At 47.4% G+C, this 25211-nt stretch overlaps 1 protein-coding gene across 2 annotated transcripts in view; it reads left to right on the forward strand.

Annotated features, from left to right (window-relative positions):
- malt3 (MALT paracaspase 3) overlaps positions 1–25211 on the forward strand; it is a 142523-nt gene that overhangs the window by 18981 nt on the left and 98331 nt on the right. The window contains exons 2-4 of one of the 2 annotated variants that reach the window (XM_072553158.1): positions 6029–6218; positions 10534–10656; positions 18557–18678. In XM_072553158.1, the coding sequence (XP_072409259.1) occupies positions 6161–6218; positions 10534–10656; positions 18557–18678 (303 nt within the window). In that variant the 5' untranslated portion in view covers positions 6029–6160. The remainder of the gene's footprint in view (positions 1–6028; positions 6219–10533; positions 10657–18556; positions 18679–25211) is intronic. The other variant, XM_072553159.1, reaches the window with a different exon arrangement.

Genomic DNA, 25211 nt, shown 5'->3' on the forward strand with positions numbered 1-25211 from the left:
GGCTGGGCCAGCAATTATTGCCTGTCTCTAGTTGCCCCTTGAGAAGGTGGGGGGTGAATTGCTGTCTTGTACTGCTACAGTTCATGTGATATAGGTTGACCCACAATGCCCTTTGGGAAGGAATTCCAGAATTTTGGCTTAGTTAACGGTGCAAGAACGGCGATGTATTTCCAAGTCAGGATAGTGAGTGGCTTGGAGGGAAACTTGAAGGTGGTGGTTCTCCCATATATCAGCTGCCCTTGACTTTCCAGATGGAAGTGGTCATGGGTTTGGAAGGCGCTGTCTGAGGATGTTTGGGGAACTTCTGCGATGCATCCTGTAGATAGTACACACTGTTGCTACTGAGTGCTGGTGGTGGAGGGAATGGTATTTGTGGATGTGGTGCCAATCAAGTGGGTGCTTTGTCCTGGATGGTGTCTAGTTTCTTGAGTGTTGTTGGGGCTGCCCCCATCCAGGTGAGTGGAGGGCATTCCATCACACTCCTGACTTGTACCTTGTAGATGAGGCTTTGGAGAGTCAGGAGATGAGTTAGTTGCTGCTGTATTCCTAGCCTCTGACCTGTTGCAGCCAGTGTATTGATATGGTCAGTCCAGTGGAGCTTCTGATAAATGGTAATCCATGGATGTTGATAGTGGGGGGTTCAATGATGGTAAGGCATTGAATGTCAAGGAGTGATGGATAAATTATCTTTCACCGGAGAAGGTCAATGCCTGGAATTTGTGTGGCACGAGTGTTACTTGCCACTTGTCAGCCCAAGCCTGGATAGTGTCCAGATCATGCTGCGTTTGAGCACAGACTGCTTCAGTATTTGAAGAATCACAAGCATTGTGCAATCAATCAAATTTCCAGGAATCTCCTTCAGGCTCCCAGGAATTGAAGACTAGCCTGTGCAGTAATGTGAACCAGTATTCCATGTGGAGAAGCTTTCCTAGCAGCAGCTTTCTGGGATTTAAGGAAAGAAGACTGTTACTAATTGGCTGACCGTGGCTTCCGATGTTAAGTTGAAAGGAATGTGACATCCCTGGGTATCTAGTGCATCCATGCTGAACAGGGAACCGGGAAAAAATCTAGAAGGCACTAAAACAAGATTGCATCCCTTTTATTGTCTTGTAATAGTATTTGTAGTTGGAATGCAACACATTCTTGTCTGTAATAAAAGCAAGCTACTTGTAGATGTTGGAAATCTGAAATAAAAGCAGTAAGTGCTGCAGAGACTCAGCGGGTCTGGCAGCATCGGTGCAGAGACAGAGAGAAACAGCATTAATGTTCAAGTCCAATCTGACTCCTCTTTGGGTATCAGTACAGCTTGGAGAAAGTGAGGACTGCAGGTGCTGGAGATCAGAGCTGAAAATGTGTTGCTGGAAAAGCACAGCAGGTCCTGAAGAAGGGCTCATGCCCGAAACGTCGATTCTATCAGTACAGCTTGTCCTGGTCATAGATAAACCTCCAGGATATTGATAGTGGGCGAATTAATGGTAGTGCCATTGAATGTCAAGGGCTGATGATTGGGTTTTCTCTTACTGGAGATGGTCATTGCCTGGCAGTTGTGTGGCATGAATGTTCCTTGATGTTTGTCGGCCCAAACCTGGATTTTGCCCGGTTTTTGCTGCAATTGCTCATGGACTACTTCAGTATCTGAGGAGTTGCGAATGGTGCTGAGCAGTGTACATTTGTCCAGTGAACATTTCGACTTCAGACCCTCATTGATGAAAGTGTTTGGTCCTCAGACACCACTCTGAGGAGCTCTTGAGGCTGAGGGGATTGATCCTCTGATGGGTCACTACCCTCTTCCCCTGTGACAAACAGAGAGGCCCTCTGAATTCCCATTAATGATGATTTTACCAATGCCCCTTGATGCCACACACATGATCAAGGGCAGTCACTCTCCCCTCACACCTAGTGCCCAGCTCTGTTGTGTGGGTCAGGGCTGTTGTGAGGTTAGGAGCTGAGTGCCCCTGGTGGAATCCAGGCTGGGCATCACTGAGCAGGGGATTGCTGTGTAAGTGTGGCTTGCTAGGACAGATAATTACATCTGTTGCTTTTTGTCGACAGGACATTGCCGGGTAAATACCAGTGTTGTAACTGTACTGGAACTGCTTGGCTGGGTCCCTGAGTACTTCTGATGCACAGGTCTTCAGTACTTTAGAACAGAGAACAGTACACACAGTACAGGCCCTTCGGCCCTTGATATTACTTAGATTACTTACAGTGTGGAAACAGGCCCTTCGGCCCAACAAGTCCACACCGACCCGCCGAAGCGCACCCACCCATACCCCTTCCCCTACATTTACCCCTGCATCTAACACTACGGGCAATTTAGCACGGCCAATTCACCTGACCTGCACATTTTTGGACTGTGGGAGGAAACCGGAGCACCCGGAGGAAACCCACACAGACACGGGGAGAATGTGCAAACTCCACACAGTCAGTCGCCTGAGGCAGGAATTGAACCCGGGTCTCTGGCGCTGTGAGGCAGCAGTGCTAACCACTGTGCCACCGTGCCGCCCACATATTGTGCAGGCCTTTATTCTACTCTAAGATCAAACAAGCGTACATACCCTACATTTTACTATCATCCTTGTGCCTATCCAAGTGTTGCTTAAATGTATCTGAATCTAGTCGAATTTGCATTATCCAGTGGCTCCAACTGCTTCTTAATGTTGCAGGGAGTGAATCGAATTGGCTGAAGACTGGTGCCTGTGATGGTGGGGAGCACCGGAGGAGGCCGAGATGGGTCATCCACCTGGGCCTTCTGGCTCAAGCTGATTGCAAATGCTTCAGCCTTGATTTAGCCTGAGCCCAGATTCTTGCCCACTGCATGAGTTCCTATCACTGGGTGATATTGAGGAGAAGTCCTGGGCTGCAGGTGGAATGCTGCCCACTGTCGATGATTAACTAACACAAGCAAAATTATGTGGTTGGACTGGAGAAACCATGGCTGTTCCTTGGCGTGGCACAGTGGCTCCGTGGTTAGCACTGCTGCCTCACAGCGCCAGGGACCCGAGTTCGATTCCAGCCTTGGACAACTGTCTGTGTGGGGTTTACACATTCTCCCTGTGTCTGCGTGGGTTTCCTCCAGGTGCTCCGGTTCCCTCCCACAGTCCAAAGATGTGCAGGTCAGGCGAATTGGCTGTGCAAAATTGCCCGTAGTGTCCAGGGATGTCTAGGTGCATTAGTCAGGGGTAAATGTAGAGTAATAGGGTAGGGGAATGGGTCTGGGTGGGTTACTTTTCAGAGGGTGGGTGTGGACTTGCTGGGCCGAAGGGCCTGTTTCCACACTGTGGGGACTCTATGAAGGTGGAGCAGGGGATTTAATCGGGGTGCTGAAAGTCCTGAGGAACTTGGGCAGAGGAGGTCACAGGAAACTTTGTCAGATCGCTGGACAACCAGAGGGAGGGGGATGATGATGGTGAATGAAAGTAAAATGATCCAGCGCACGGTGAGGATCTGAGGGTGTGTGCTGTCTGTGTGTGTGTGCTGCAGGTGGAATCAGTTGTGGGAATTGGGTAGTTACCAAATGAGAGAAATTTTCAGGGCTGTGGTGAAAAGCTAGGGAGATGGACAGAGATGAGGGGCCAGGCAGCGTCTTCCTGTGTTGATTCTGTGACTGCAGAGCTTTCAACTTCCTGATCTGTTGGTTTGTTGGCTCTCTTGGCCCTTACTATTTCACTTGTCACGTTAACGTTTGCTACTTCCCCAGTTTGACGTGAGAGTGGTCCTGTGTTGTAGCTTCCCCAGGCCTGGTATTGCCCTTGGCATGCTCTCCTGCACTCTCCACTGAACCAGGACTGTTCTGATGGTGGTAGAGTGGAGGTTTCAGACTGTGTTAAATGAAATTCTGCTGCTAGAGATGGCCCACGGCCCAGGTTTGAGTGGCATTTTGGGTTTGGAATACCATCCACTGCAGTTGGTGCTGCAGATGGAGAGTATCTTTAATGTGGAAACTGGACTGTCTCTTTAGAGACATTGTGGTCTCCATAGAGACTACAATCAATACTGCCATGGACCGAAGCACCAATGGTGCGTAGATAAGCAAGGGTTAATTTCTCTTCTTGCCCTTGCCCATCTGCCACAGGCTATCTAGAGCTCTGTCCTAGTATTTACCCAGCTCTGTCACTTCCAGTGATCCTGGGCAGGCACTGGGATGGATATTGAGGGCCCCCAGCACCCCCCACCCGGAGTTTGTGGCACTGTGGTAGTGTCCAAATCTCTGAGCTAGGTGGTCCATAGTCATACCCCACCTACTCCAGAGCTGTGTATTAATGTTTCTGGGTGTGTTAGAAAATTCTCCATCCTCCACTCTTGCTCCTGTCAGGGCTTCCTCCAAATGGAGCCCTGATCGATCGCTTGAGGTAGAGGGTGCTGGCTGCTGATTAGTAAGTGTCACTCCATACCTGTGTTTGATTTGATGCTGTGCAGCTTCATGGAGCCTGGAATCCATGTTGAGAATTTGTGTTATTATGGCTAGGGGTTCGGTTAGCTCAATTGGCCGGATGGCTGGTTGGTGATGCAGAGTACTGCTAACAGCGTGGGTTCAATTCCTGCACCAACTGAGGTTACCCCAAAGGACTCTCTTTCTCAACCTCTCCCTGAGACGGGCTGACCCTTGGGTTAAAGCCGCACCCGGTTGTCTGTTTCTCTTTAACAAGGGAGTTGCCCTTTGGTCTGGTAGGTCTACGGTGACTCTCGCTTTTTATAGCTCAGTGCCACCTGACTCCATCTCCTTCACAATCCACAGGCCATTTGGCCCAACTAGTCCACACCTACCCTCCGAAGAGTAACCCACCCAGACCCATTCCCCAATATTTACCTCTGACTAATGCACCTAACACTATGCGCAATTTAGCATGGTCAATTCACCTGACCCTGCACATCTTTGGGTTGGATTGTGGAAGGAAACCAGAGCACCTGGAGGAAACCCACGCAGACACGGGGAAAATATGCAAACTCCACACAGACAGTGGCCTGAGGCAGGAATCGAACCCGGGCCCCTGGCGCTGGTCAGGTGAATCGGCTGTGCTAAATTGCCCATACTGTTAGGTGCATTAGTCAGAGGGAAATGGGTCTGGGTGGGTTATTCTTTAGAGGGTCGGTGTGGACTGGCTGGGCTGAAGGGCCTGTTTCCACACTGGAGGGAATCTAATCACAATCTAATCAAACTCCAGGCTGAAAAAGCAACCGAGCCACCTAATCATTGCGGGTTTATTTTCCATACAGAGTTATGGGGAATTATGTGAGACAGTCTCTGTTTGTAAAGTTAGCCCAGTTCCCCTACAGCAGTGACTGCAGACACGATCCATTAACAGTGCCGTTGTGCAAGGCTGGTATTGCCAGATGAGGCTGGGTGTTAGACCCTGCTGTGGACAACAGTGCCTCAGGCAACACTGGATCCTCATTGTCTCCCAACACGTTGTTCCCAATACAGAGAGATCTGAAAGGAGGAGAGCCCCTGTTTATACTGCACCTTCCAGCTCTCATCACAGCCAATGAGTTGCTGCCAGGTTGGAAGTTTGTGTATATTGAGTGATATTCCATCCCCACCCGCACAGTGCTCTGCCCACATGACCACCAATGAAAGCAGCAACTTTATTTTCTTGGCTACAAGTCAGATGGGACGGATAGGTTCAGAGTGCTTCAGCCCCATAGGCAGATCAATCAGCAGGGTTTCTGAGCTGTCCGATACATAGTGGCCTTCAGTGTAGAGATGCAGGGCATGTTCCTTTTTCGAAATGACTGTTGAGAAATAAAGTTCTGCTACACAGCCTGAGAGTATCTCTAAGAGAGGTGTGGTGTAGGAAGCTGATTTGTACAGGGTATGCCAAAGCAATGGAAACCGAGGGACTTTTCCCAGCTTGGGTCTGAGCCCAGTGTGAGTCTATAAATGGAGACGGATGTGGTTGTGCTGTTTGCTTTGACTTCTTGTATCCTGGGGGATCAGGAGGTTTGCCGGCCTACTGAGTGACTAATATGAGAATTTATTAATGCAAGCCCACTCTCTGTCTGTCTGTCTGTCTGTCTCCTTTTCCAGTCACATAACAGTGAATCCTTTTCGGATGACCCAGTCATCTTTCTGTCAACAAAGCCAAAAAGATGCACAGACAGCCTTCCCCTTGAAAAGGCACAAACGAGGGAACCGGAAGAGATTCTGGCCAGGAGGAGAATGAGCTGGGGGGAGCGGTCTAAAAGACGTTCAACCGTGCAATCCAGAGAGAGGCCAGGTAAGGGACAGGATTAAATCCTGAAGGAAGAAAGGCTTGATTACACGATGTCTTCTCATGACATTCCAAAGTGCTTTACTGTAACTGAGGAAACGAAGTGTGGTTTCTGTTGTAATGTGATGCGCGCTGAAGGGACAGCCCATTTGTATACGACAGGCTGGGGCCTCTGGGCGAAAGTGGACACTGCAGATGCTGGAGATCAGAGTCAAGATCAGAGTGGTGCTGGCAAAGCACAGCAGGTCAGGCAGCATCCAGGGAGCAGGAAAATCGACATTTTGGGCAAAAACCCTTCTTCAGGAATGAGGCAGGGAGTCTTCGGGGTGGCGAGATAAATGGGAGGGAGGTGGGGCTGGGGGGAAGGTAGCTAAGAGTACAGTAGGTGGATGGAGGTGGGGATGAAGGTGATAAGTCAGAGAAGAGGGTGGAGCGGATAGATGGGAAGGAAGATTGGCAGGTAGGACAGGTCATGAGGACGGTGCTGAGCTGGATGGTTGGAACTGGGGTAAGGTCGGGGGAGGGGAAATGAGGAAACTGGTGAAGTCCACATTGATGCCCTGGAGTTGAAGTGTTCTGAGGCGGAAGATGAGGCATTCTTCCTCCAGGTTTCAGGTAGTGGGGCTTCTGTCCCTACGTTGCATGAGACTGAGGGGTGACCTTATAGAGGTCTACAAAATCACAAGAGACGTAGATAAAATAGATAGCTGACAGCTTTTCCCCAGGCTAAGGGAATCTAAAACTAGCGGATGTAGATTTAAGGTGAGGGGGAGAGAGACAGAAGGGTCTAGAGGGGCAATCAACAAGGTAAAAACAATGACTGCAGATACTGGAAACTAGATTCTGGATTAGTGGTGCTGGAAGAGCACAGCAGTTCAGGCAGCATCCAAGTAGCTTCGAAATCGACGTTTCGGGCAAAAGCCCTTCATCAGGAATAAAGACAGTGAGCCTGAAGCGTGGAGAGATAAGCTAGAGGAGGGTGGGGGTGGGGAGAAAGTAGCATAGAGTACAATGGGTGAGTGGGGGAGGGGATGAAGGTGATAGGTCAGGGAGGAGAGGGTGGAGTGGATAGGTGGAAAAGGAGATAGGCAGGTCGGACAAGTCCGGACAAGTCAAGGGGACAGTTACTGAGCTGGAAGTTTAGAACTAGGGTGAAGTAGGGGAAGGGGAAATGAGGAAAAGTGTTCCCCTTCCCCACCTCACCCTAGTTCTAAATTTCCAGCTCAGTAACTGTCCCCTTGACTTGTCCGGACTTGTCCGACCTGCCTATCTCCTTTTCCACCTATCCACTCCACCCTCTCCTCCCTGACCTATCACCTTCATCCCCTCCCCCACTCACCCATTGTACTCTATGCTACTTTCTCCCCACCCCACCCTCCTCTAGTTTATCTCTCCACGCTTCAGGCTCACTGCCTTTATTCCTGATGAAGGGCTTTTGCCCGAAACGTCGATTTCGAAGCTACTTGGATGCTGCCTGAACTGCTGTGCTCTTCCAGCACCCACTAATCCAGAATCTAGAGGGGCAATGTTTTCACACTGAGGGTGGTGAGTCTCTGGAGGTAATGGGCTTCCAGAGGTACTGGTGAAGGTGAGTACAATTTCATCATTTTAAGAAGCATTTGGACAGGTGTATGGAGGGATGTGGACCAAACACAAACAAATGGGACTAGTTTAATTGTGAAACTGTGCAGCACAGACAAGCTGGGTGTCATGGAAATTAGAGCGACTCGACTCAAATGCTAGCAAGAGCAAAGAAAAAGCTTTATTGTAATCTCTACAGGGGCCCAATACACTTGGCAAGATGCCGCTTGTAAGGGGCTGAACAACTTTCACCTATTCTTTTTATACACTTTGCTTATCCTTATCGCACGCTCACGGACAAGAGCTGGGAAACATTCTGGCTTCCTTCCACGTATGGAATTGTTTTTCTCATTCCTTTGCTGTTGATATGATTGCTTATGTTTTCCCTGACTCTTGCTGAATTTGACTGTTTTGCAAGACTTGCGAAGCCATGCTGTCTGCTTGCAGAATCCAGCAAAGTCAGGCTATCTGCTTAAAATTTTAGCAAGGTGGTAGTTTTAGCAAAGTATTCTCTTTCAGATTTCACAGAAAATGTTCATTTTCCATTACATTGGGCTGAAGGGCCTGTTCCCATGCTGTCAGCCTCTGTGACTCTGAACTGTCTCAAGTAACGATGTGATAATGACTAGCTTGGAATCATGGATGCTGAGAGATATGCTCAAAACTATGCTTAAAAAGCTGAACACGCAAGACAATCCGAGGGGTTTAAAATGGCAAAGAAAAATAAATCCCTTTTCAAGAAGAAAAGACATGAGAAAAGAGAGTGATCAGAACTGAGAGGCTTCAGAGGTTTCTTCGAGAGGGCAAAGTGGTATTGGGGGGAGGGCAGTTAAATGACGTTTGTGGTGGAGTGTCTGCAGACTGAAGCCAAAGTTGGTACGTGAGGATGAAATAAGACAGATGAGTATGACATAAAGTGAAAGCAGATGGTCGGGTGGGGCGGGGATGCAAGTGTCAGGACGAACCAGCTGATCAGGTGGGGATTTTGCTGACAGAATAATGTTATGAAATGGAGGTCGACGCCCCTTTGACAATTAAAATTGAAACTCCCAGAGAAGCTCCGCTCATCTCATAATCTGATAAAGATATTTGACAAGCAATATAACCTACCTCTTACCAACCCTCCCCCCCCCCCCCCCCCGGCCCCCCCACAATGTTATAAAGGTGTGGTTAAATGAAATGGAATCCTTTCACTCACTCTATAATTAACAAATAACAATTTATTTATCTTACTCCAGCAGTGGACAAAATAATAGAGCCACTAACAAACCGAGCAATTTCCCCCCAACTGCTAACCGTTCCCTAACTGAATTAAATTCTACTGGTGTGCTGTTCCAGTAAACACAGGCCGCACTTATGTAAACAAAACAATAAAAATTTCAGAACTTAGTTGCTCAGAGTTCACACCGAATGTGTTTTCCAGAATGTTCCTCACCCTCTCTTTCAGAAATGCTTTTCTCCATCGAATTCTTGTGACAGGAATGTTCTCTCTGTGAATTCTGCTGTAAGGGATGTTTCCTTTGTAATTCCTTTTGTCTGACACCAAATATGTCATGGTGTCTTTTATGCATGGATGTTGCTTTTTTCTTCTCTTCAGTTGGCAGTTGTTTCCGTTCAATTTTCTAAAATGTGCTCATCTTTATACCCTTGAAGACCAATTAATTTCGTCATAATCGAATTGGTTCAAGGCTGTCCATACCATCTGATTTAAATTTGATAGATTTTTAATATCTAAGGGCTTGGTTTAAATTGATTGGCTAAATTTGAAAAGACTTGTTGTCTTGGTTAAAATGCTGCTTGCCTGTTGGATACCAAATGTTTCAATTTGGGCATTCTCTGAACCTGCACTTTAAGCTGCTGTTCATTTTTCTGTCAAACATAGGAAAAAACACCATCTTTTAAAGGGACCACACACTCTCCCACCGTTTTTCAATTTTACACACTAACCCCTTAAGAAGAAATATTGACCAGGATGCTGAAGGGGATAATTCCCCAGTTCTCCAGAATAATATCATGCATCTTTAACTTGCCAGCCCAAGATGGCAGATTAGGCTACTTTTTTTTTTGATCTAGAAGTCGGCACCTCAGGTGAGGATAGCACTCCCTTAGTAAAGCACTGGCAATCGTGATGTGGCAGTGCCAGTATGGCACTGGGTCAACAAGGTCAGAAGTCACATGACACCAGGTTATAGTCCACCAGGTTTATATGAAATCACAGGCTTTTGGAGCATTGTCCCTTCGTCAGACGAAGTCCAATTCACCCGACGAAGGGGGGCGTGCTCCAAAAGCTTGTGATTTCAAAAAATTCCTGCTGGACTATAATCTGGTGTCATGTGATTTCTGACCCTACACTGGCAATGCCAGCCTTCCTTCGTGAGCTGAAGGTCTATGGAGTAGGGACTTGGATACTGACTTTTCTGATTTGTATTGCCCTAACCCACATGAGATGAGCCTTACTGTACACTTACTATTGTATTAAGTCCTCCCCGAACATTGTTTCAGTATAACATCAGTAAGTCTATGGTGGGGGAAGGGGTATGCAATCTCATTGAACGCAGCAGAAATTTGTTTTTACTTCATTTCGTGTGTGAATCTGATTGGCCCCATTTTAGTAACTGCCTTCACCCTGCCCTAGTGCCCCTGACTTACAGTCTGTTCTCCCTGTGCCCCTCTCACTAAACATCCCACTGCCTCACTCACTCACCACCTTCCCTTTTGTGGAATTACATTCCTGTTCAAGATCCAGGTCCAATCCGATGCTGGCGCTGTGGAGTTGTGGGTCCCAAAGTGTGGAAGTTGCTCAGAGTCCAGGGATTGGGCGTGATGGAGAGGATCGGGGAGCAGGATTGCTGGCAAGCAGGAGGTACTCCAACAAGGGAGTTACATTTTCCTTTTATATTTTTAAACTTAAAATATAAACTATTCTATTTACCAGTGTAAAATGTTATGAATGACAAATAACTCAGCTAGGCTGGTGTTGCGATTTTTTAAAATCTGACAAGAACCTAACTATAACTTTAACACTGATCCCTTTGGGAACCGATGTTTCACTTGAAATTGTGATTCTCAGGAATGCAACCACAGCTTTGAGTGAGGACTTTGAAGCTGTAACCAGGATTTCTGCCAAACTGCTGACAAAATTCCAGCAGAAATCCTAACAAAATTCTGAGTCCTTTATTTTTATTCATTTACGGGATGTGAGTGTCATCTTCAAGGCCCATCCCTAACTACCCAGAGGACATTTTAAGAGACAACCATATTGCTGTGGGTCTGGAGTCACATGAAGGTCAGACTGGGTAAGAATGGCAGTTTCCTTCCCTAAAGGACATTTGTGGACCAGATGGGTTTTTCCAACAATTGGCGATGGTTTCATGGTCATATTAGATTCTTAATTCCAGATTTTTCTTTAGTTGAATTCAAATTCTACCATTTTATGTGGCGGGATTTGAACCCTGGTCCCCAGAACATATCAGTGTCTCTGGTTTAACAGTCCAGAGATAATACCACTGGGCCATCATCTCTCTGATTTTATTCAGGGGTGACACGGTGGCTCAGTGGTTAGCACCGCTCCCGCACAGTGCCAGGGACCCGGGTTCAATTCCAGCCTCGGGTGACTGTCAGTGTGGAGTTTGCACATTCTCCCCGTGTCTGCGTGGGTTTCCTCCGGGTGCTCCGGTTTCCTCCCACAGTCCAGGTCCAAAGATATGCAGGCCAGGTGAATTGACCATGCTAAATAATCCATAATGTTAGCTACATTAGTCAGAGAGAAATGGGACAGGGTGGGTTACTCTTTGGAGTGTCGGTGTGGACTTGTTGGGCTAAATGGCCGTTCCACACTGGAGGGAATCTAATCTAATACAAGCATTAACTGATTCGCCGTAGTGAGGGTAAAATCAGTCAGTGAGTAGAAATGTGGCCTGCACCACCTAAAAGGGTCACCTCCGCATTCCTATGTCACCGAAATCTTCCAGCTGCAGGACATATGGTACAGAGACTGGTGTTCCATGTTCCACACCCATCCGCCAACATGCACTCCCATCTCTTCACTGGCATGGCAGGGGAAGACTGAAATCTGAGAGGTGCAAGACATATTTTCCACAGTGAACTTCAGGAATTTACTGTCGTTTGGTGTAGGATGTGAGTCAGCGGTAGCACACGTGTGTCCGAGTCAGCAGGTCAAGAGTTCAGGATTCAGCCTCCACTCAAGCACATAAACCTCAGAGGATCATCTCACGCAGTACAGAAAGCTGGTTCTAAGATGCCTGGGCTGTCCTTCTGTGAGAGAGCCCTGTCTTTGAGGTAGCATGCATTTGCACCATTTCAAAACATTGAATTGGATTGAGAGAAGCAGAAACAGTAATGATCCCAAGCTCGAGGGAAAAAAAAAGACTCCTGAGGAGAGAGAAACCTGCAGCCCAGAGGGAGGATAGATAAAGTGTAAACTTATTGTTAACATATCATTTTACTTTTGGCTGCATTGGACCAGAGGTGAACAAAATTTACAATGTTATAGAGTTATTTAGCATGGAAACAGACCACTCTGTCCAATCAGTCCTTGCCAACCATAATCCCACCTTGCAACATTTGGCCTATATCCCTCCCAACCTTTCCTATTCATATATTCATCTAAATGTCTTTTAAACATTGTAACTGTACTCGCATCCACCATTTCCTCTGGCTGTTCATTCCACACATGAACCACTCTCTGTATATAAAAAAAAATTCCCCTCATGTCCTTTTTAAGTCTTTCTCTCTCACCTTAAAAATCTGCCCCCTAGTTTGAACTCCCCCAATCCAGGGAAAAGACCCTTTTGTCTATTCACCCTATCCATGCCCCTCATGATTTTATAAACCTCAATAAGTTTGAAGATAATTCAAAGGTGGGTAGAGGGACACTTAGCATTGAGGAGAAAGGGGAGGCTGCAGAAGGATTTGGGCAGGTTAGGGGAGTGGCCAAAGAAGTGGCAGATGGAGGACAATGTGGGAAAGTGTGAGGTCATGCACTTTGGTAGGAAGAATAGAGGCATGGACTATTATCTAATTGGGGAGAGAATTCAGAAATTTGAAGTGCCCAGGGATTTGGGAGTCATAGTTCAGGATTCTCTTAAGGTAAACTTTCGGATTGAGTCAGTAGTTAGGAAGGCAAATACAACGTTGGCATTTATTTCAAAAGAATTAGAATACAAAATCAGGGAAGTACTTCTGAGGTTTTAGAAGGTTCTGGTTAGACCACATTTAGAGCATTGTGAGCAATTTTGAGTCCTTTATCTCAGGAAAGCTGTATTGGCCTTGGAGGAGGCCCAGAAGAGTTCACAAGAATGATCCCAGGAATTATAGGCTTAATATATGAGGAACGTTTGAGGACTCTGGGTTTATAATTGATGGAGTTTAGAAGGTTGGGGGGGGGGGGGGATTTTTTTGAAACATACAGAATACTGAATGGCCTGGACAGAGTGGATGTTGGGAAGATGTTTCTATCGGTAAGAGAGACTAGGACCCGAGGGCACAGACTGAGAGGAAAGGAAAGACCTTTTAGAAGGAAGATCAGGAGAAACTTGTTCAACCAGAGAGTGGGGAATCTATGGAATTCATTGCTACAGAAGGCTGTGGAGGCCGGGTCATTGAGTATACAGGTAGATCTTCTCCAACGCAAATTGGCTTTAACGTGATTGATGAATTGTGGAAGTTGTTTGCATAATGCGACCTTTCTGCTGAATGGGGATTGGCAGGTTTTCCATAGCGCAATCTTCTATAGTGCAATTTCTATAGTATGATTTCTATATGATTTCCCATAGCACGATTTCCATAGCACAGGGTTGCAGAGGAACACAGCTGTCATATTATAGCAGAGCGTCCTGTATTTAATACAGAGATAGATAGTTTCTTGATTGTCAAGGGAATCAAAGGTTACAGGGAGAAATCAGGATAATGGGCTCAAGAAACTTTTATGGGCCATGGTTGAATGGCCGAGCACATTCAATGGGCCGAATGGCCTAATTTCTGCTCCTGTGTCTTTTCTGAACCCTCTCCAGTTTAATAAAAACCAGAGAAATGCCTTTACTGGACTTGTGATACGTATTTGCAATGATCAGCTGAGCTGAGGACTTCAAAATATGACTGAACACATCTGACCTTCTGTCTGAGGGATAGTATTGTTACCTCTGATTTAATCGCAATGATAAACACTTGAGCACTTGGCTGACGCCATGACGTCAGAGCTGCTGTCTCCTGACTAAAAGAATCAGCTTGCTTCCTCAGTTGTACGTAAAAGATCAAAGTCATCCTTCTTGACTTTTCTCATAATGATCAATGAAAGCAACATCGATTTAAAGATAAACAGCTTCATTTATGGACCCTCCTATATTCCCAACGACAAATGCTGGGTAACTGACCCCTAGTTTCCTATTTTACTTTATGAACCTATTTTTCTGATCAGCCTGCTCAGAGATGTCATTATGGGACTTGAACCCTGTCCTCCCAGTCCAGGGATAGGGTTATTACCACAATGCCACAAGTGGGCCCAAGGTCCTTGTGAACAGTTCTGTCACGTTAGCAGGTCTCCAATCTACCGGATCCCTCCCAGAATCCAGGGAGTTTGGGAATACGTCGACTGATGCCTCCTCCAATCGCTGTGGAGTAATGTGGGATCTTGCTGTGCGTAACCTGGCTGTTGCGTTTACACCTGTGGCTTCACTTTGAAAGGATCTTGTTGATGGTAAATGTCTTGGAAGCTATTGTTGAAATGATTAGGCGAGGTGTGAAATCAGCTCAGCGAGGGATTCTCCTGCCCTTTTATTTTATCTTTTTCTTTATTTGTTTATTGGGCCACGGTAGACGAATGTAAAGATGGCTCGATGTACTCGAGCTGCCGAAGAGAGTACCCGCATTGCCAAGCCCAAAAGACGTGATAGGAAAACAGAAATTGCTGGAGGAACTCGGCAGGTCTAGCAGCATCTGTGGAGAAAGTGAGGACAGCAGATGCTGGAGATCAGAGTCAAAAAGTCAACACTCGAAACGTTGATTCTCCTGCTCCTCAGATGCTGCCTGATTGGCTGTGCTTTTCCAGCACCACACTTTTTGACTCTGATCTCCAGCCTCTGTGGAGATAGAGAGACACAGCAGAGGTACTGTTTCAGGTCCAGTGGAAGTATAAAGGCTGGATGTTATTAGGAAGAAAACGTTGGAGGGATTACTAAACCTGGCAGTACAAGGAAAGTAATTTAGATTAGATTGGATTCTCTACAGTGTGGAAACAGGCCCTTTGGCCCATCAAGTCCACACCACCCTTCTGAAGAGAAACCCAGCCAAACCCATTCCCCTACCCTATATTTACCCCTGACTAACGCACCTAACACTTGGCAATTTAGCATGGCCAATTCACCCGAACCTGCACACCTTTGGATTGTGGGAGGAAACCGGAGCACCCGGAGGAAACCCACGCAGACACGGGGAGAATGTGCAAACTCCACACAGACAGGTGGGAATCGAACTCAGGACCCTGGTGCTGTGAGGCAGCAGTGCTAACCACTGGTGGTTTTGGAGTCGTACATTGTCCTCCATTTTCTGTTGACTCCCCCACTCCCACCCCAATACCTGGGGATGTGGAGGAAGTGACTCAGTCACTAGCCGTAGGAGTTGGCCATTCAGCCCGTCCACCAGACAGAATAGTCATGGCTGACTATCCAACTGTTCCCACCTTCTCCCCCATGCCCTCTGATCCCTTTAGCCCTAAGAAAGGATTGTGTCTGACTCCTCCTTCAATGTTTTGGCTTCAGCCGTTTTCGGTGGCAGAGGATGCCGCAGGCTGCCCGCTCTCTGGGTGAAGAGGATTCTCCTCAGGCCGACAGGCCGCTGTTCAGTCAGAGGAGCGCGTTGCTTCCCTGGTGTGACGTTAGGAAAGCCAGGGTAAAAAGCAGAAGAAGTGTCAGGTCAGAGAGTGATCTCCCCTCTCCCTAGTGGTGAGAGCTCTGGCACACTGTCAAAAGGCTGATTCTGTTGCACCTCTAACCATTACCTCTCACATCCTCTGTGAAACCTGTTTTTCCTGTTTCCTGGAAAGACGACTACTGTTGGACATGCAATTTGAACCAGTGCCTTTTAATAAGTCAGTTGGAGAACTGGGGTTTTGTTTTCCCCCTCTGACAGAAATACAGACACGTGCCTCTGTTTCAATTCCTGATTACAGCAGCTCCTGGGTCACGGCTTTTTGTACTTTGTGTTTGAAGTACGGCTTTGCGTGATAAATGTGACTTTTGTCACAGCTGTGTTACAGCGTTGAGGGAGAAGTGGAAGAGGTCGCTGGAGGGAGGAGGAGGTTTAATACCAAAATAATCCAGAAAAAGCCACTTGAGGAAAAGCGAAATACTGTGGATGCTGGGAATCTGACACAAACACAGGAACCGCTGGAGAAGCCCAGCAGGTCAGGCAGCATCTGTGGAGAGAGAGTTAACGTTTCAAGTCCAATATGAATTCAGAATGTGCGTCAAATCAGACTGAAAACACTAACTCTCGTTCTCACTCCACAGATGCTGCCAAACCTGCTGAGTTTCTCCAGCGTTCTCTGTGCGAAAGATGTTATTTCCATTTCTGAGCCACTTCCTTGTGGTATAAATCCTTATCACTGTGAGTGAAAGAGGGGCAAGAAAAGGAAGATTTGCACTCACATAGGCCTTTTCCACTTCATTCATCACATCTCACTATCATAGCTACAAGAGGTTACTAAAGAAACTTAGATTTCATCACAACGTTGATGTCCTCAGGAGACCTCACAGCAGCCAGATTATTTTTCAAATGATGCTGCTTTTGTAATTCATCTGAATGCACAGGAAACTCTTAAGAAAAGCACAATAGCCAGACTGGAGGCTCAGTTGAAACTTCACTCTGTGACCTGTGCACTTTGACCCTGCTCCACTGGATTGGAGGATCCAAGATGGAGCAGGAATCTGAATCATGGAGTCATGTCCGTGGCAGGACATGGGTGAGGCCACTCTTGGAGTATAGTGTACAATTCTGGTCGCCCTGCTATAGGAAGGATGTTATTAAACTGGAGAGGGTGCAGAAAAGATTTACAAGGGTGTTGCTGAGGGTTTGAGTTATAAAGAGAGGCTGGATAGGCTGGGACTATTGTCTCTGGAGCGTAAGAGGTTGAGGGGTGACCTTATAGAGGTTTCAAAAATCATGAGGGGCATAGGTAAGGTGAATAGCCAAGGTGTTTTCCCCAAGGTAAGCAAGTCCAAACTGGAGAGCATAGGTTGAAGGTGAGAGGGGAAAGATATAAAAGGGACCTGAGGAGTAACTTTTTCATGCAGAGGGTGGTTTGTGTGTGGAATAAGCTCCCAAAGGAAATGGTGGAGGCCAATCGCCAAACGCATGCAAATAGGACTAGCTTAGTTTGTGAAACCTGGTTGGCACGGGTGAGTTGGGCTGAAGGGTTTGTTCCTTGCTGTGTGACTATGTCTCTGTGACTGATTGAAGAGAAACCATCAGTCAGTCGTCCTTTGGGTTCATGGGTGGAGCAAGGATTGGGAAGATGCTGTTGAGAAAGCAGTCTTGAGGAAGATACTGTGCCATGAGGGAAAGGAGAGGCTGGTCGAAGAACTACTTGTGAGAACCTGCCCACAGTCGTCTGATCGTGATTCACAACCTCAGGCTTATAAGCATGGCTCCCCTCATCTCTGTTCCTAAAAGGGTGGACCCTAATTTTAAGACACTGTCGCCTAGTTCTGGACTCCCCCACAATGAGGAAACATTCTTTCCACCTCCACCTTGTCGAGACTGTTCAGGATCTTACGCACTTCAATCGAATTACACCTCACGCTTTTAAATTCAATGGAAACTAACCCAATCTGTCCTCATCGGACAAGCCACGCATTCCAGGCATCGATGTAATAAGCCTCCTCTCAATCGCTTCCACCCTCCTCTTAAAGAGGAGACTGCACACAGTTTGTGAGGTGTGATCTTATGAGCGTCCTTTATAATTGGAACACAACAGCCTTACTTTTACATTCACTTCCTCTCGTAACAAAGGGTAGCATTCCAGTAGTCATGGTAACTACTTACTGTACCCACATACTGTAACCATTTGTGATTCGTGCACTGGGGGGGGGGCACCCAGATTCCTCTGCACCTTGGAATTCTACAGAGATTCTCCATTTAAATCTCACTTTGTAAAGTTTTTCTTGCCCCCAAAGTGAACATTGTGTGGATTTGATGAACTAAACCACTTGTGGTGGAATGTGCTAGGGACAATGTTCAGTGGATTTGTCACTGGGATCTGGTGTAACGTCAGACCTATAATCTGCTCCAAGTTAAAAGTTGGAGACAGTGTGGAACCTGTGTTTTATGCCTGATTCTGTTTGTTATTTGACTGTTGAATTGAGTCATGGAATTATCTGTCAGGGTGCCCCGTCCTTTAAAACACCACATCGCCAGTGATTCTAACGAGGTCAGCCAATGGAGTTCTCTGATTGGGGCTTTAATCTGGTCCAATCAGGGAGCCCTGGCTGACACACAAGGATGAATGTCAGGGATATTGACACTCTGGTGCCTGACTCTGGGTGAGGCAGTAATATTGTCACGGACTATTCAGGTGCGACTTGCTGATGGGACGCCAGCCTGTGTAGAGTTACTTCAGCATTTTCTAACTGTGTCTGGCGCGAGGAGTCTCCAGTGAGAGCTCTGCAGTTTCAGACTTATTCCCTTGATCGTTTGCACAGCAAGTATTTCTGATTTGTAATGATCACTGGATCTCTCACCCCCTGCAGGTATTGTGATCACGAAACAACCAGAGTCTGCCTCTGTCCCAGCCGGGTGCCCTGTAACTCTCCAGTGTGTTGCTATTGGACCGACCCCTCTGCAGTACCAGTGGTTTAAAGGCCAGGAGGAGGTAAGGAGCTTTGCCAGGCTGTCATTATCTTCACAGACCACAGTCTGGCTGTTCGTTGATGCTTCTTAACGATTTCACCTTGGTTTAATGAAATGACTCCTCTTACCAGATTCGTCATCTTGCCTGGAAGGTAAAACTGCTTGTATGCTCCCTCACCCCCAAACCTATCTAATAATGGCCATGAATCCATTGTCAGGAAAAATCCAACTGGGTCTCTAATGTCCTTTAGGGAACAAAATTTGCCATCCTTACCCGGTCTGGCCTACATGTGACTCCAGACCCACAGCAATGTGGTTGACTCTCAACTGCCCTCTGGGTAATTAGGAATGGGCAATAAATGCTGGCCCAGCCAGCGATGCCCTCATCCCGTGAAGGAATTTTTTAAAAAACAAATTCTCCCCTTGGGGGTGACGAGAGCTCCCGGACAATGTAGACTTCACCCAATGAGCCATTGTGTCAAGTGCAAACTCATGTCCAACCCAATCTGAAGGTGCCCCTGAGCTTAGTGCGCCTCTGATGCCCACTGCAAGACCCATCAGAGAATGGACCCAATGAGGAAAGAAACAACACATGGTCTGAGTGCCAACTGGGAGTCATTCACAATGAAAATTGACCAACCACGCAAGAGTTTAACTGGCCTTGCATTCAGTTTGAGTGAAGGGGAGCAGGGGTGTTGGTGGAGTAAAGTTGTGGGGTGCCAGAGTATGCTGTAGTGAGGAGTATTTCACCAAAATGTTGGATTTTATCCGATGGCACCTCACCCTACCCAAACCACGCCCCCACCCCACCCACCCTTGAATATTTGGTGATCTAAATCTATCAAAGAGTGGGGTTATCAGGAGTGTATGCAAAGTGGAGGGTGCAATACAAAGCCAGAGTGACTCAGGACACAAGTTCCAGAATCCAGGGCCTCGCTAGCTGAAGGCCTGGACACCCACTTCAGGGTGAAAGGTTTCTGGAGCAGAAGCAGACAGCATTGGTGGAACAACAGCAGAAACGGCTGGAGAAACTCAGCAGGTCCAACAGCATCTGTGGAGAGAGAAAATGCAGAGTTAGCGATTCGAGTCCAGTAGCCCTTGTTCAGAATTGGAGTTGTACAGAATAGCCAGTTCACCAGGAGGGTTGTGGGGCTGGAGGAGATCCCAGAGGTACAGCTCAAGAAGTGGAAAAAGCAACTAGAGAGGTGGGAAAAACATCACTGGATCTTATCAGGTGGCCTTATAGAAGATTATAAAATCATGAGGGGTTTCGATGAGGTGAGTGGCAGGTGTATTTTCCCTGGGACTGGGAGATTTCGCGGCAAGGGGGTATATTTTAAGGTGAGCAGAGAAAGGTTTTAAAAAAAGATGAGGGGCAGTTTTTTTTTTGTAAGAGTGGGTCATGCATGGAATGAACTTCCCGAGGAAGTGGTGTATGCGTACACAGTTACAACATTAAACAGATATTTGGACAGGTTTATGAATGATTGGAGGGATATGGCCAAGAAGCAGTATTGTGGGATTAGTTTTGTTTGGGTTATGGTCGGCATGGACTGATCAGATTACTTACAGTGTGGAAACGGGCCCTTCGGCCCAACAAGTCCACACCGACCCTCCGAAGTGCAACCCACCCAGACCCATTCCCCTACATTTACCCCTTCACCTAACACTACGGGTAACTTAGCTTGGTCAATTCACTTGACCTGCACATTTTTGGATTGTGGGAGGAAACCGGAGCACCCGGAGGAAACCCACACAGACACGGGGAGAATGTGCAAACTCCACACAGAGAGTCGCCTGAGGCGGGAATTGAACCGAGGTCTCTGGCGCTGTGAGGCAGCAGTGCTAACCACTGTGCCACCGTGCCGCCCACCTAAGCAAAAAGGCAAACATTTTCTTGAGCAAAGAAATTAAAACTATGAGAAATCCATACAGTGCAGAAAAGAGGCCATTTGGCCCATCGAGTCTGCACTGACCTTTCAAAGAGCATCCCATCCAAACCCAGCCCCAGATGATCCATGTAGTTATGGATAGTCTGGGGAGAGGATTCCACTTTCTCCCTCCCCTCTCCATTTCCCTTGATTCCCTGACAAAAACAACCCATCACTCTGTCCCACCCTTAAATACATTCAACGATGGGGCATCCATGATCCTCTGCAGCAAGAGAATGACAAAGAGAGGCTTTTTCTCCTCAGGCAGCTTTTGAGATTGCCCTGCTAAGGCAGGAACAGTCTCTGTGGTTGAGCCTGTCAAACCTCTGATGAGGGGCATTGATAGGATAACTAGACAAGGTCTTTTCCCTGGGATGGGGGGAGTCCAAAACTTGAGGGCATAGATTTAGGGTGAGAGGGGAAAGATTTAAAAGAGAGCTAAGAGGCAGCTTTTTCACACACAGGGTGGTACATGTATGGAATGAGCTGCCAGAGAGGAAGTGGTGGAGGCTGGTACAATTACAACATGTACAAGGCATCTGGGTGGTTATATGAATAAGAAGGGTATAAAGGGATTAGATTAGATTAGATTAGATTAGATTACTTACAGTGTGGAAACAGGCCCTTCGGCCCAACAAGTCCACACCGCCCCGCCGAAGCGCAACCCACCCATACCCGTACCTTTACCCCTTACCTAACACTACGGGCAATTTAGCATGGCCAATTCACCTGACCTGCACATCTTTGGACTGTGGGAGGAAACCGGAGCACCCGGAGGAAACCCACGCAGACAACGTGCAAACTCCACACAGTTAGTCGCCTGAGGCGAGAATTGAACCCGGATCTCTGGCACTGTGAGGCAGCAGTGCTAACCACTGTGCCACCGTGCCGCCAAGTGCTGGCAAGTGGAAGTAGATTAGGTTAGGATAGCTGGTCAGCATGGACGAATTGGACCGAAGGGTCTGTTTCTGTGCTGTACATCTCCATGACTCCATGTTCAGGGAACACAGGCAGGTACATGGAATTAAGACACCAATCAGCCATATTGTAATTGGGTGGAGCTTGCTCTTACAGACTGAATGGTTTTCTGTTCCCATGTTGTTGTGGATGTGTTTGACCCGGGTCAACCCACAGAACCAAAGGTCACTTGGATTGAACTACACACCACATTTTCGCCCATTAACTGCTCTGGGGCTTTTGTGCCCTGAAGTTTCCCAGTGAGTTTAATTCTGCTATAGATATGTGCACATCGCTGAAGTAAATCCCCTTCTGCATTTCAGTTCCTGGCCCACAGTGTCACGTTGTTGGAGTGTCCGTCCAGAAACTGGTTTGCGTGTTTGTTGGTACAGTTCACTTGTAAATTCAGGCTTATATTCTGGTCCCTGCTGTCTTGCACTGCCTTTCACCTGCTGCAGAAATACGATGCACACTTGGCTCTCTCCAAATCTGACATCCATGTCAATGAGTTTAATTGAGGGATGGTTTGAGAGGTTTGTGGGGGAAGAAGGGATGGAATGAAAGAGAATGTACTCTGTGTCTGGAAAGAGTTCCCCCCTCTCTCAATATTTTGGTAATTTCATGAGGATGCCAGTCCATTTCAATAGAGACATGATGGCCTAGTGGAATTATCGCTCAACTATTATTCCAGAGATCCAGGTACCTTCTGGGGTGGTGGTGCTCGAGAAAAGGCTAGAATCCTAATCTTGAAGGTCCAAAGTTCAGAGTTTGCCTGAACTGAGTCACTGAGGACCTTGCTACTAGCATGAGCTTACTTCAATATGATGTTCTCGCAGCGAGTTACCTGGAGCTGAGAGGACTGTACTCCTGCATCTCAGTGAGTATGTCCATAGCTTCAAAGAGTCAATCCAGCTGATTGTTCGTCTGATCGCAAACTGATAAAGAAATGGGGAAAGGGATGGCAAGTGACAAATCTGACATTGCGGTGACATCAGACACCCTGCCACTGGCATCTATAAAAGCTCTGGGTGAGGTGCACTATAGCATATCCAAACAGATGGATTAAAAGGAACGTATAATCCAATAGTTTGAGAGGACAGAGTGCCTTACTTTGCCAACCAACTGGATGAAGGTATCAGTGGGCGATGTACTGAGGTAGAGGCAGATCTGAGCGGTTTGTTAGGATTGAGACTAGGCTCTCGAAGACGGAGCCTGCTCCTCTCTGCTATTGGGTAGGTGAATTGACTTTTCCTTCCAATTGCTCATTCTAACGAGTGGTCATCTTCTCTCGAAGACTGGAGGCCATATGGCTGATGATGGGATGGTCAGTCACAGCTTCAATGTGCAAGTCACCAAGATCAGCAGCCCTGTGTCCTAATGAAGAAATCAGTAGAAAACGAGAAGAAACTTGCCCCTAGCAACGTTCTTTCTTGCCCCTTAGCAACGCAACCTTGAAACCTTTGACCTTCCAGCCTAAGTTCTGGTATTTACTGTTAGAAAACAATAAGCAAGATCTGTGAAGCCAAGCAGATCTGGAAATGTAGGTTTCTGGTTCACCAATTTATTTATCTTTGACCTACTTTTGAGCCCTTATATCTCATGAGTCATTTCACCAGTCACAAGTCTGTCTCCCCAAGAACCACGTGAGCACACGGGGGTGACTAGTGAGGAAGTTCAGCCTGAAGTCACTCCATTACTAGGCTTATTTTGCTTTGAAAGTTGGTGACTGTTCCTTCAACAGTTCAGGGGTTGAGGTCATGAATTCTCTGTTCTGCCGCTCCTGAAATAGTTTAACACATGTGCTGCGTGCCTGTGCCCAGCAACGCTCTGTTGCACGTACTCACCACTCAGCCAACGGAGCCTATTTTTAAAATGGAGAAAGGAAGGCACTTTCCTGGTGGCGTGTACCACAACTTCCTTCACCGGCACATGATGGGATGCTGCTGCTGCAGCCCACACTGTCAACGCTCAGACAGACTGTCAGACCCCAGTGAGTTGTCCCATACTCAGTCTCACCCTCTGGCTCTCTCACAGCAGCGGAGACAATGGGGTCTCTCAAATATATTAAGCCAGAGCAGTCAGACAGACCCCGATGTGGCTGTGAGTCCCTGTTTGGTGAAAAGCGCTGTCACCTCTCTCAGAGGTGAAGAGTTTCTGTCCCCCTGCCACTTGAGCACAGGGCTGTAGGGTGTCAGCCCAGTGCGGTGCTGAGGGGGTGTTGCGCTGTCCCAGGTGCTGGCTCTCAAATATGGAGTCAAAGTGAGACTCTGCTCCGGTGAATGCGGAAGCTCTGGTGGGTGTATTGGTCATTCTAGATTGTCCATAGCATCCAGGAATGTGCAGGCTAGGTGGAATAGCCCTGGGAAATGCAGGGTTACAGGGATAGGGTGAGGTTGGAGGGAGTGCTCTGCGATGCTCTTCAGGGAATCGGCGTGAACTTGATGGGCCGAATGGTCTGCTCCCACACTGGAGGGATTGTCCGAGTCTGTGATAATTGGAGGTGGCGGGTTCTGGCCAACGTGCCACCACTAGCAATGGCTCTCCGGGTTATTTATTCCCTTATCACCTGTGGTATCATAGAATCCCTACAGTGTGGAAACTGGCCCTTCGGCCCAACAAGTCCACACCGACCCTCTGAAGATATCCCACCCAAACCCATGCCCCATTACTCTACGTTTACGCCTGATTAATGCTTCTAAGCTACACATCCCTGAACGCTGTGGGCAATTTGGCATGGCCAATCAATCTAACTTGCACATCTTTGGACTGGGGAGGAAACTGGAACACCCAGAGGAAACCCACGCAGACACATGGAGAATGTGCAAACTTCACACAGACAGTTGCCCGAGGCAGGAATCAAACCTGGGTCCGTGGCGCTGTGAGGGACATTGTGTGTGTGTGTGATGCTGCCTGGCCTGCTGTCCTTTTCCAGCACCACACATTTTGACGACATTGTGTAGTGAGCGACTAATCCAGAGCTCCAGGCTAGTGGTGTGCGGAAATGGGTTCGAATCGCACCATGACAGATACTGAAATTTAAATTCAATAAAAGGTTTGAAACTGACAAAAGCAAGCCTTATTCTAACATTGAACAGTGTCATAAAACCCGGCGTTCCCTCTAATTGTCTTCCAGGCTGCATGTGCCTCAGAGGTCCATGCACAGTAACACCTTCTGGAACTGGAAGTCATTATGGTTGGTGGGCCAGTGCCAGTTACAGTGTGTGGGACCTCCAAGGGTCTGCACATGTGTGTGTTACCAGTGCTCCCTCCACCTGGATCATGAATGTCCCATGAAAAGAAAATCTGCCATGTCTCTGGGTCTGGCCTGTATGTCTATATTCCTGCCATGTCTCTGGGTCTGGCCAGTATGTCTATATTACTTTGTTCATGGGACATGGGTGTCGCTGGCTGGGCCAGCATTTATTACCCATCCCTAGTAGCCCCTTGAGAAGGTGGGGGTGAGCTGCCTTCTTGAACTGCTGCAGTCCGTGTGCTGTGGGTTGACCCCAATGCCTTGAGGGAGGGAATTCCAGAACTTTGACCCAGCAACGGTGAAGGAACGGCCTCAGGTGAGGGGAGGGGTTGGGATGGTGGGATTTTCATGGTGACCTGGTCGGGGAATTGAACCTGTGAGAGAAAAGTTTCTCTCTCGCTACATTTGAACCTT

Source organism: Chiloscyllium punctatum, chromosome 33 (assembly GCF_047496795.1).
Source record: "Chiloscyllium punctatum isolate Juve2018m chromosome 33, sChiPun1.3, whole genome shotgun sequence".
Taxonomy (NCBI): Eukaryota; Metazoa; Chordata; class Chondrichthyes; order Orectolobiformes; family Hemiscylliidae; genus Chiloscyllium; species Chiloscyllium punctatum.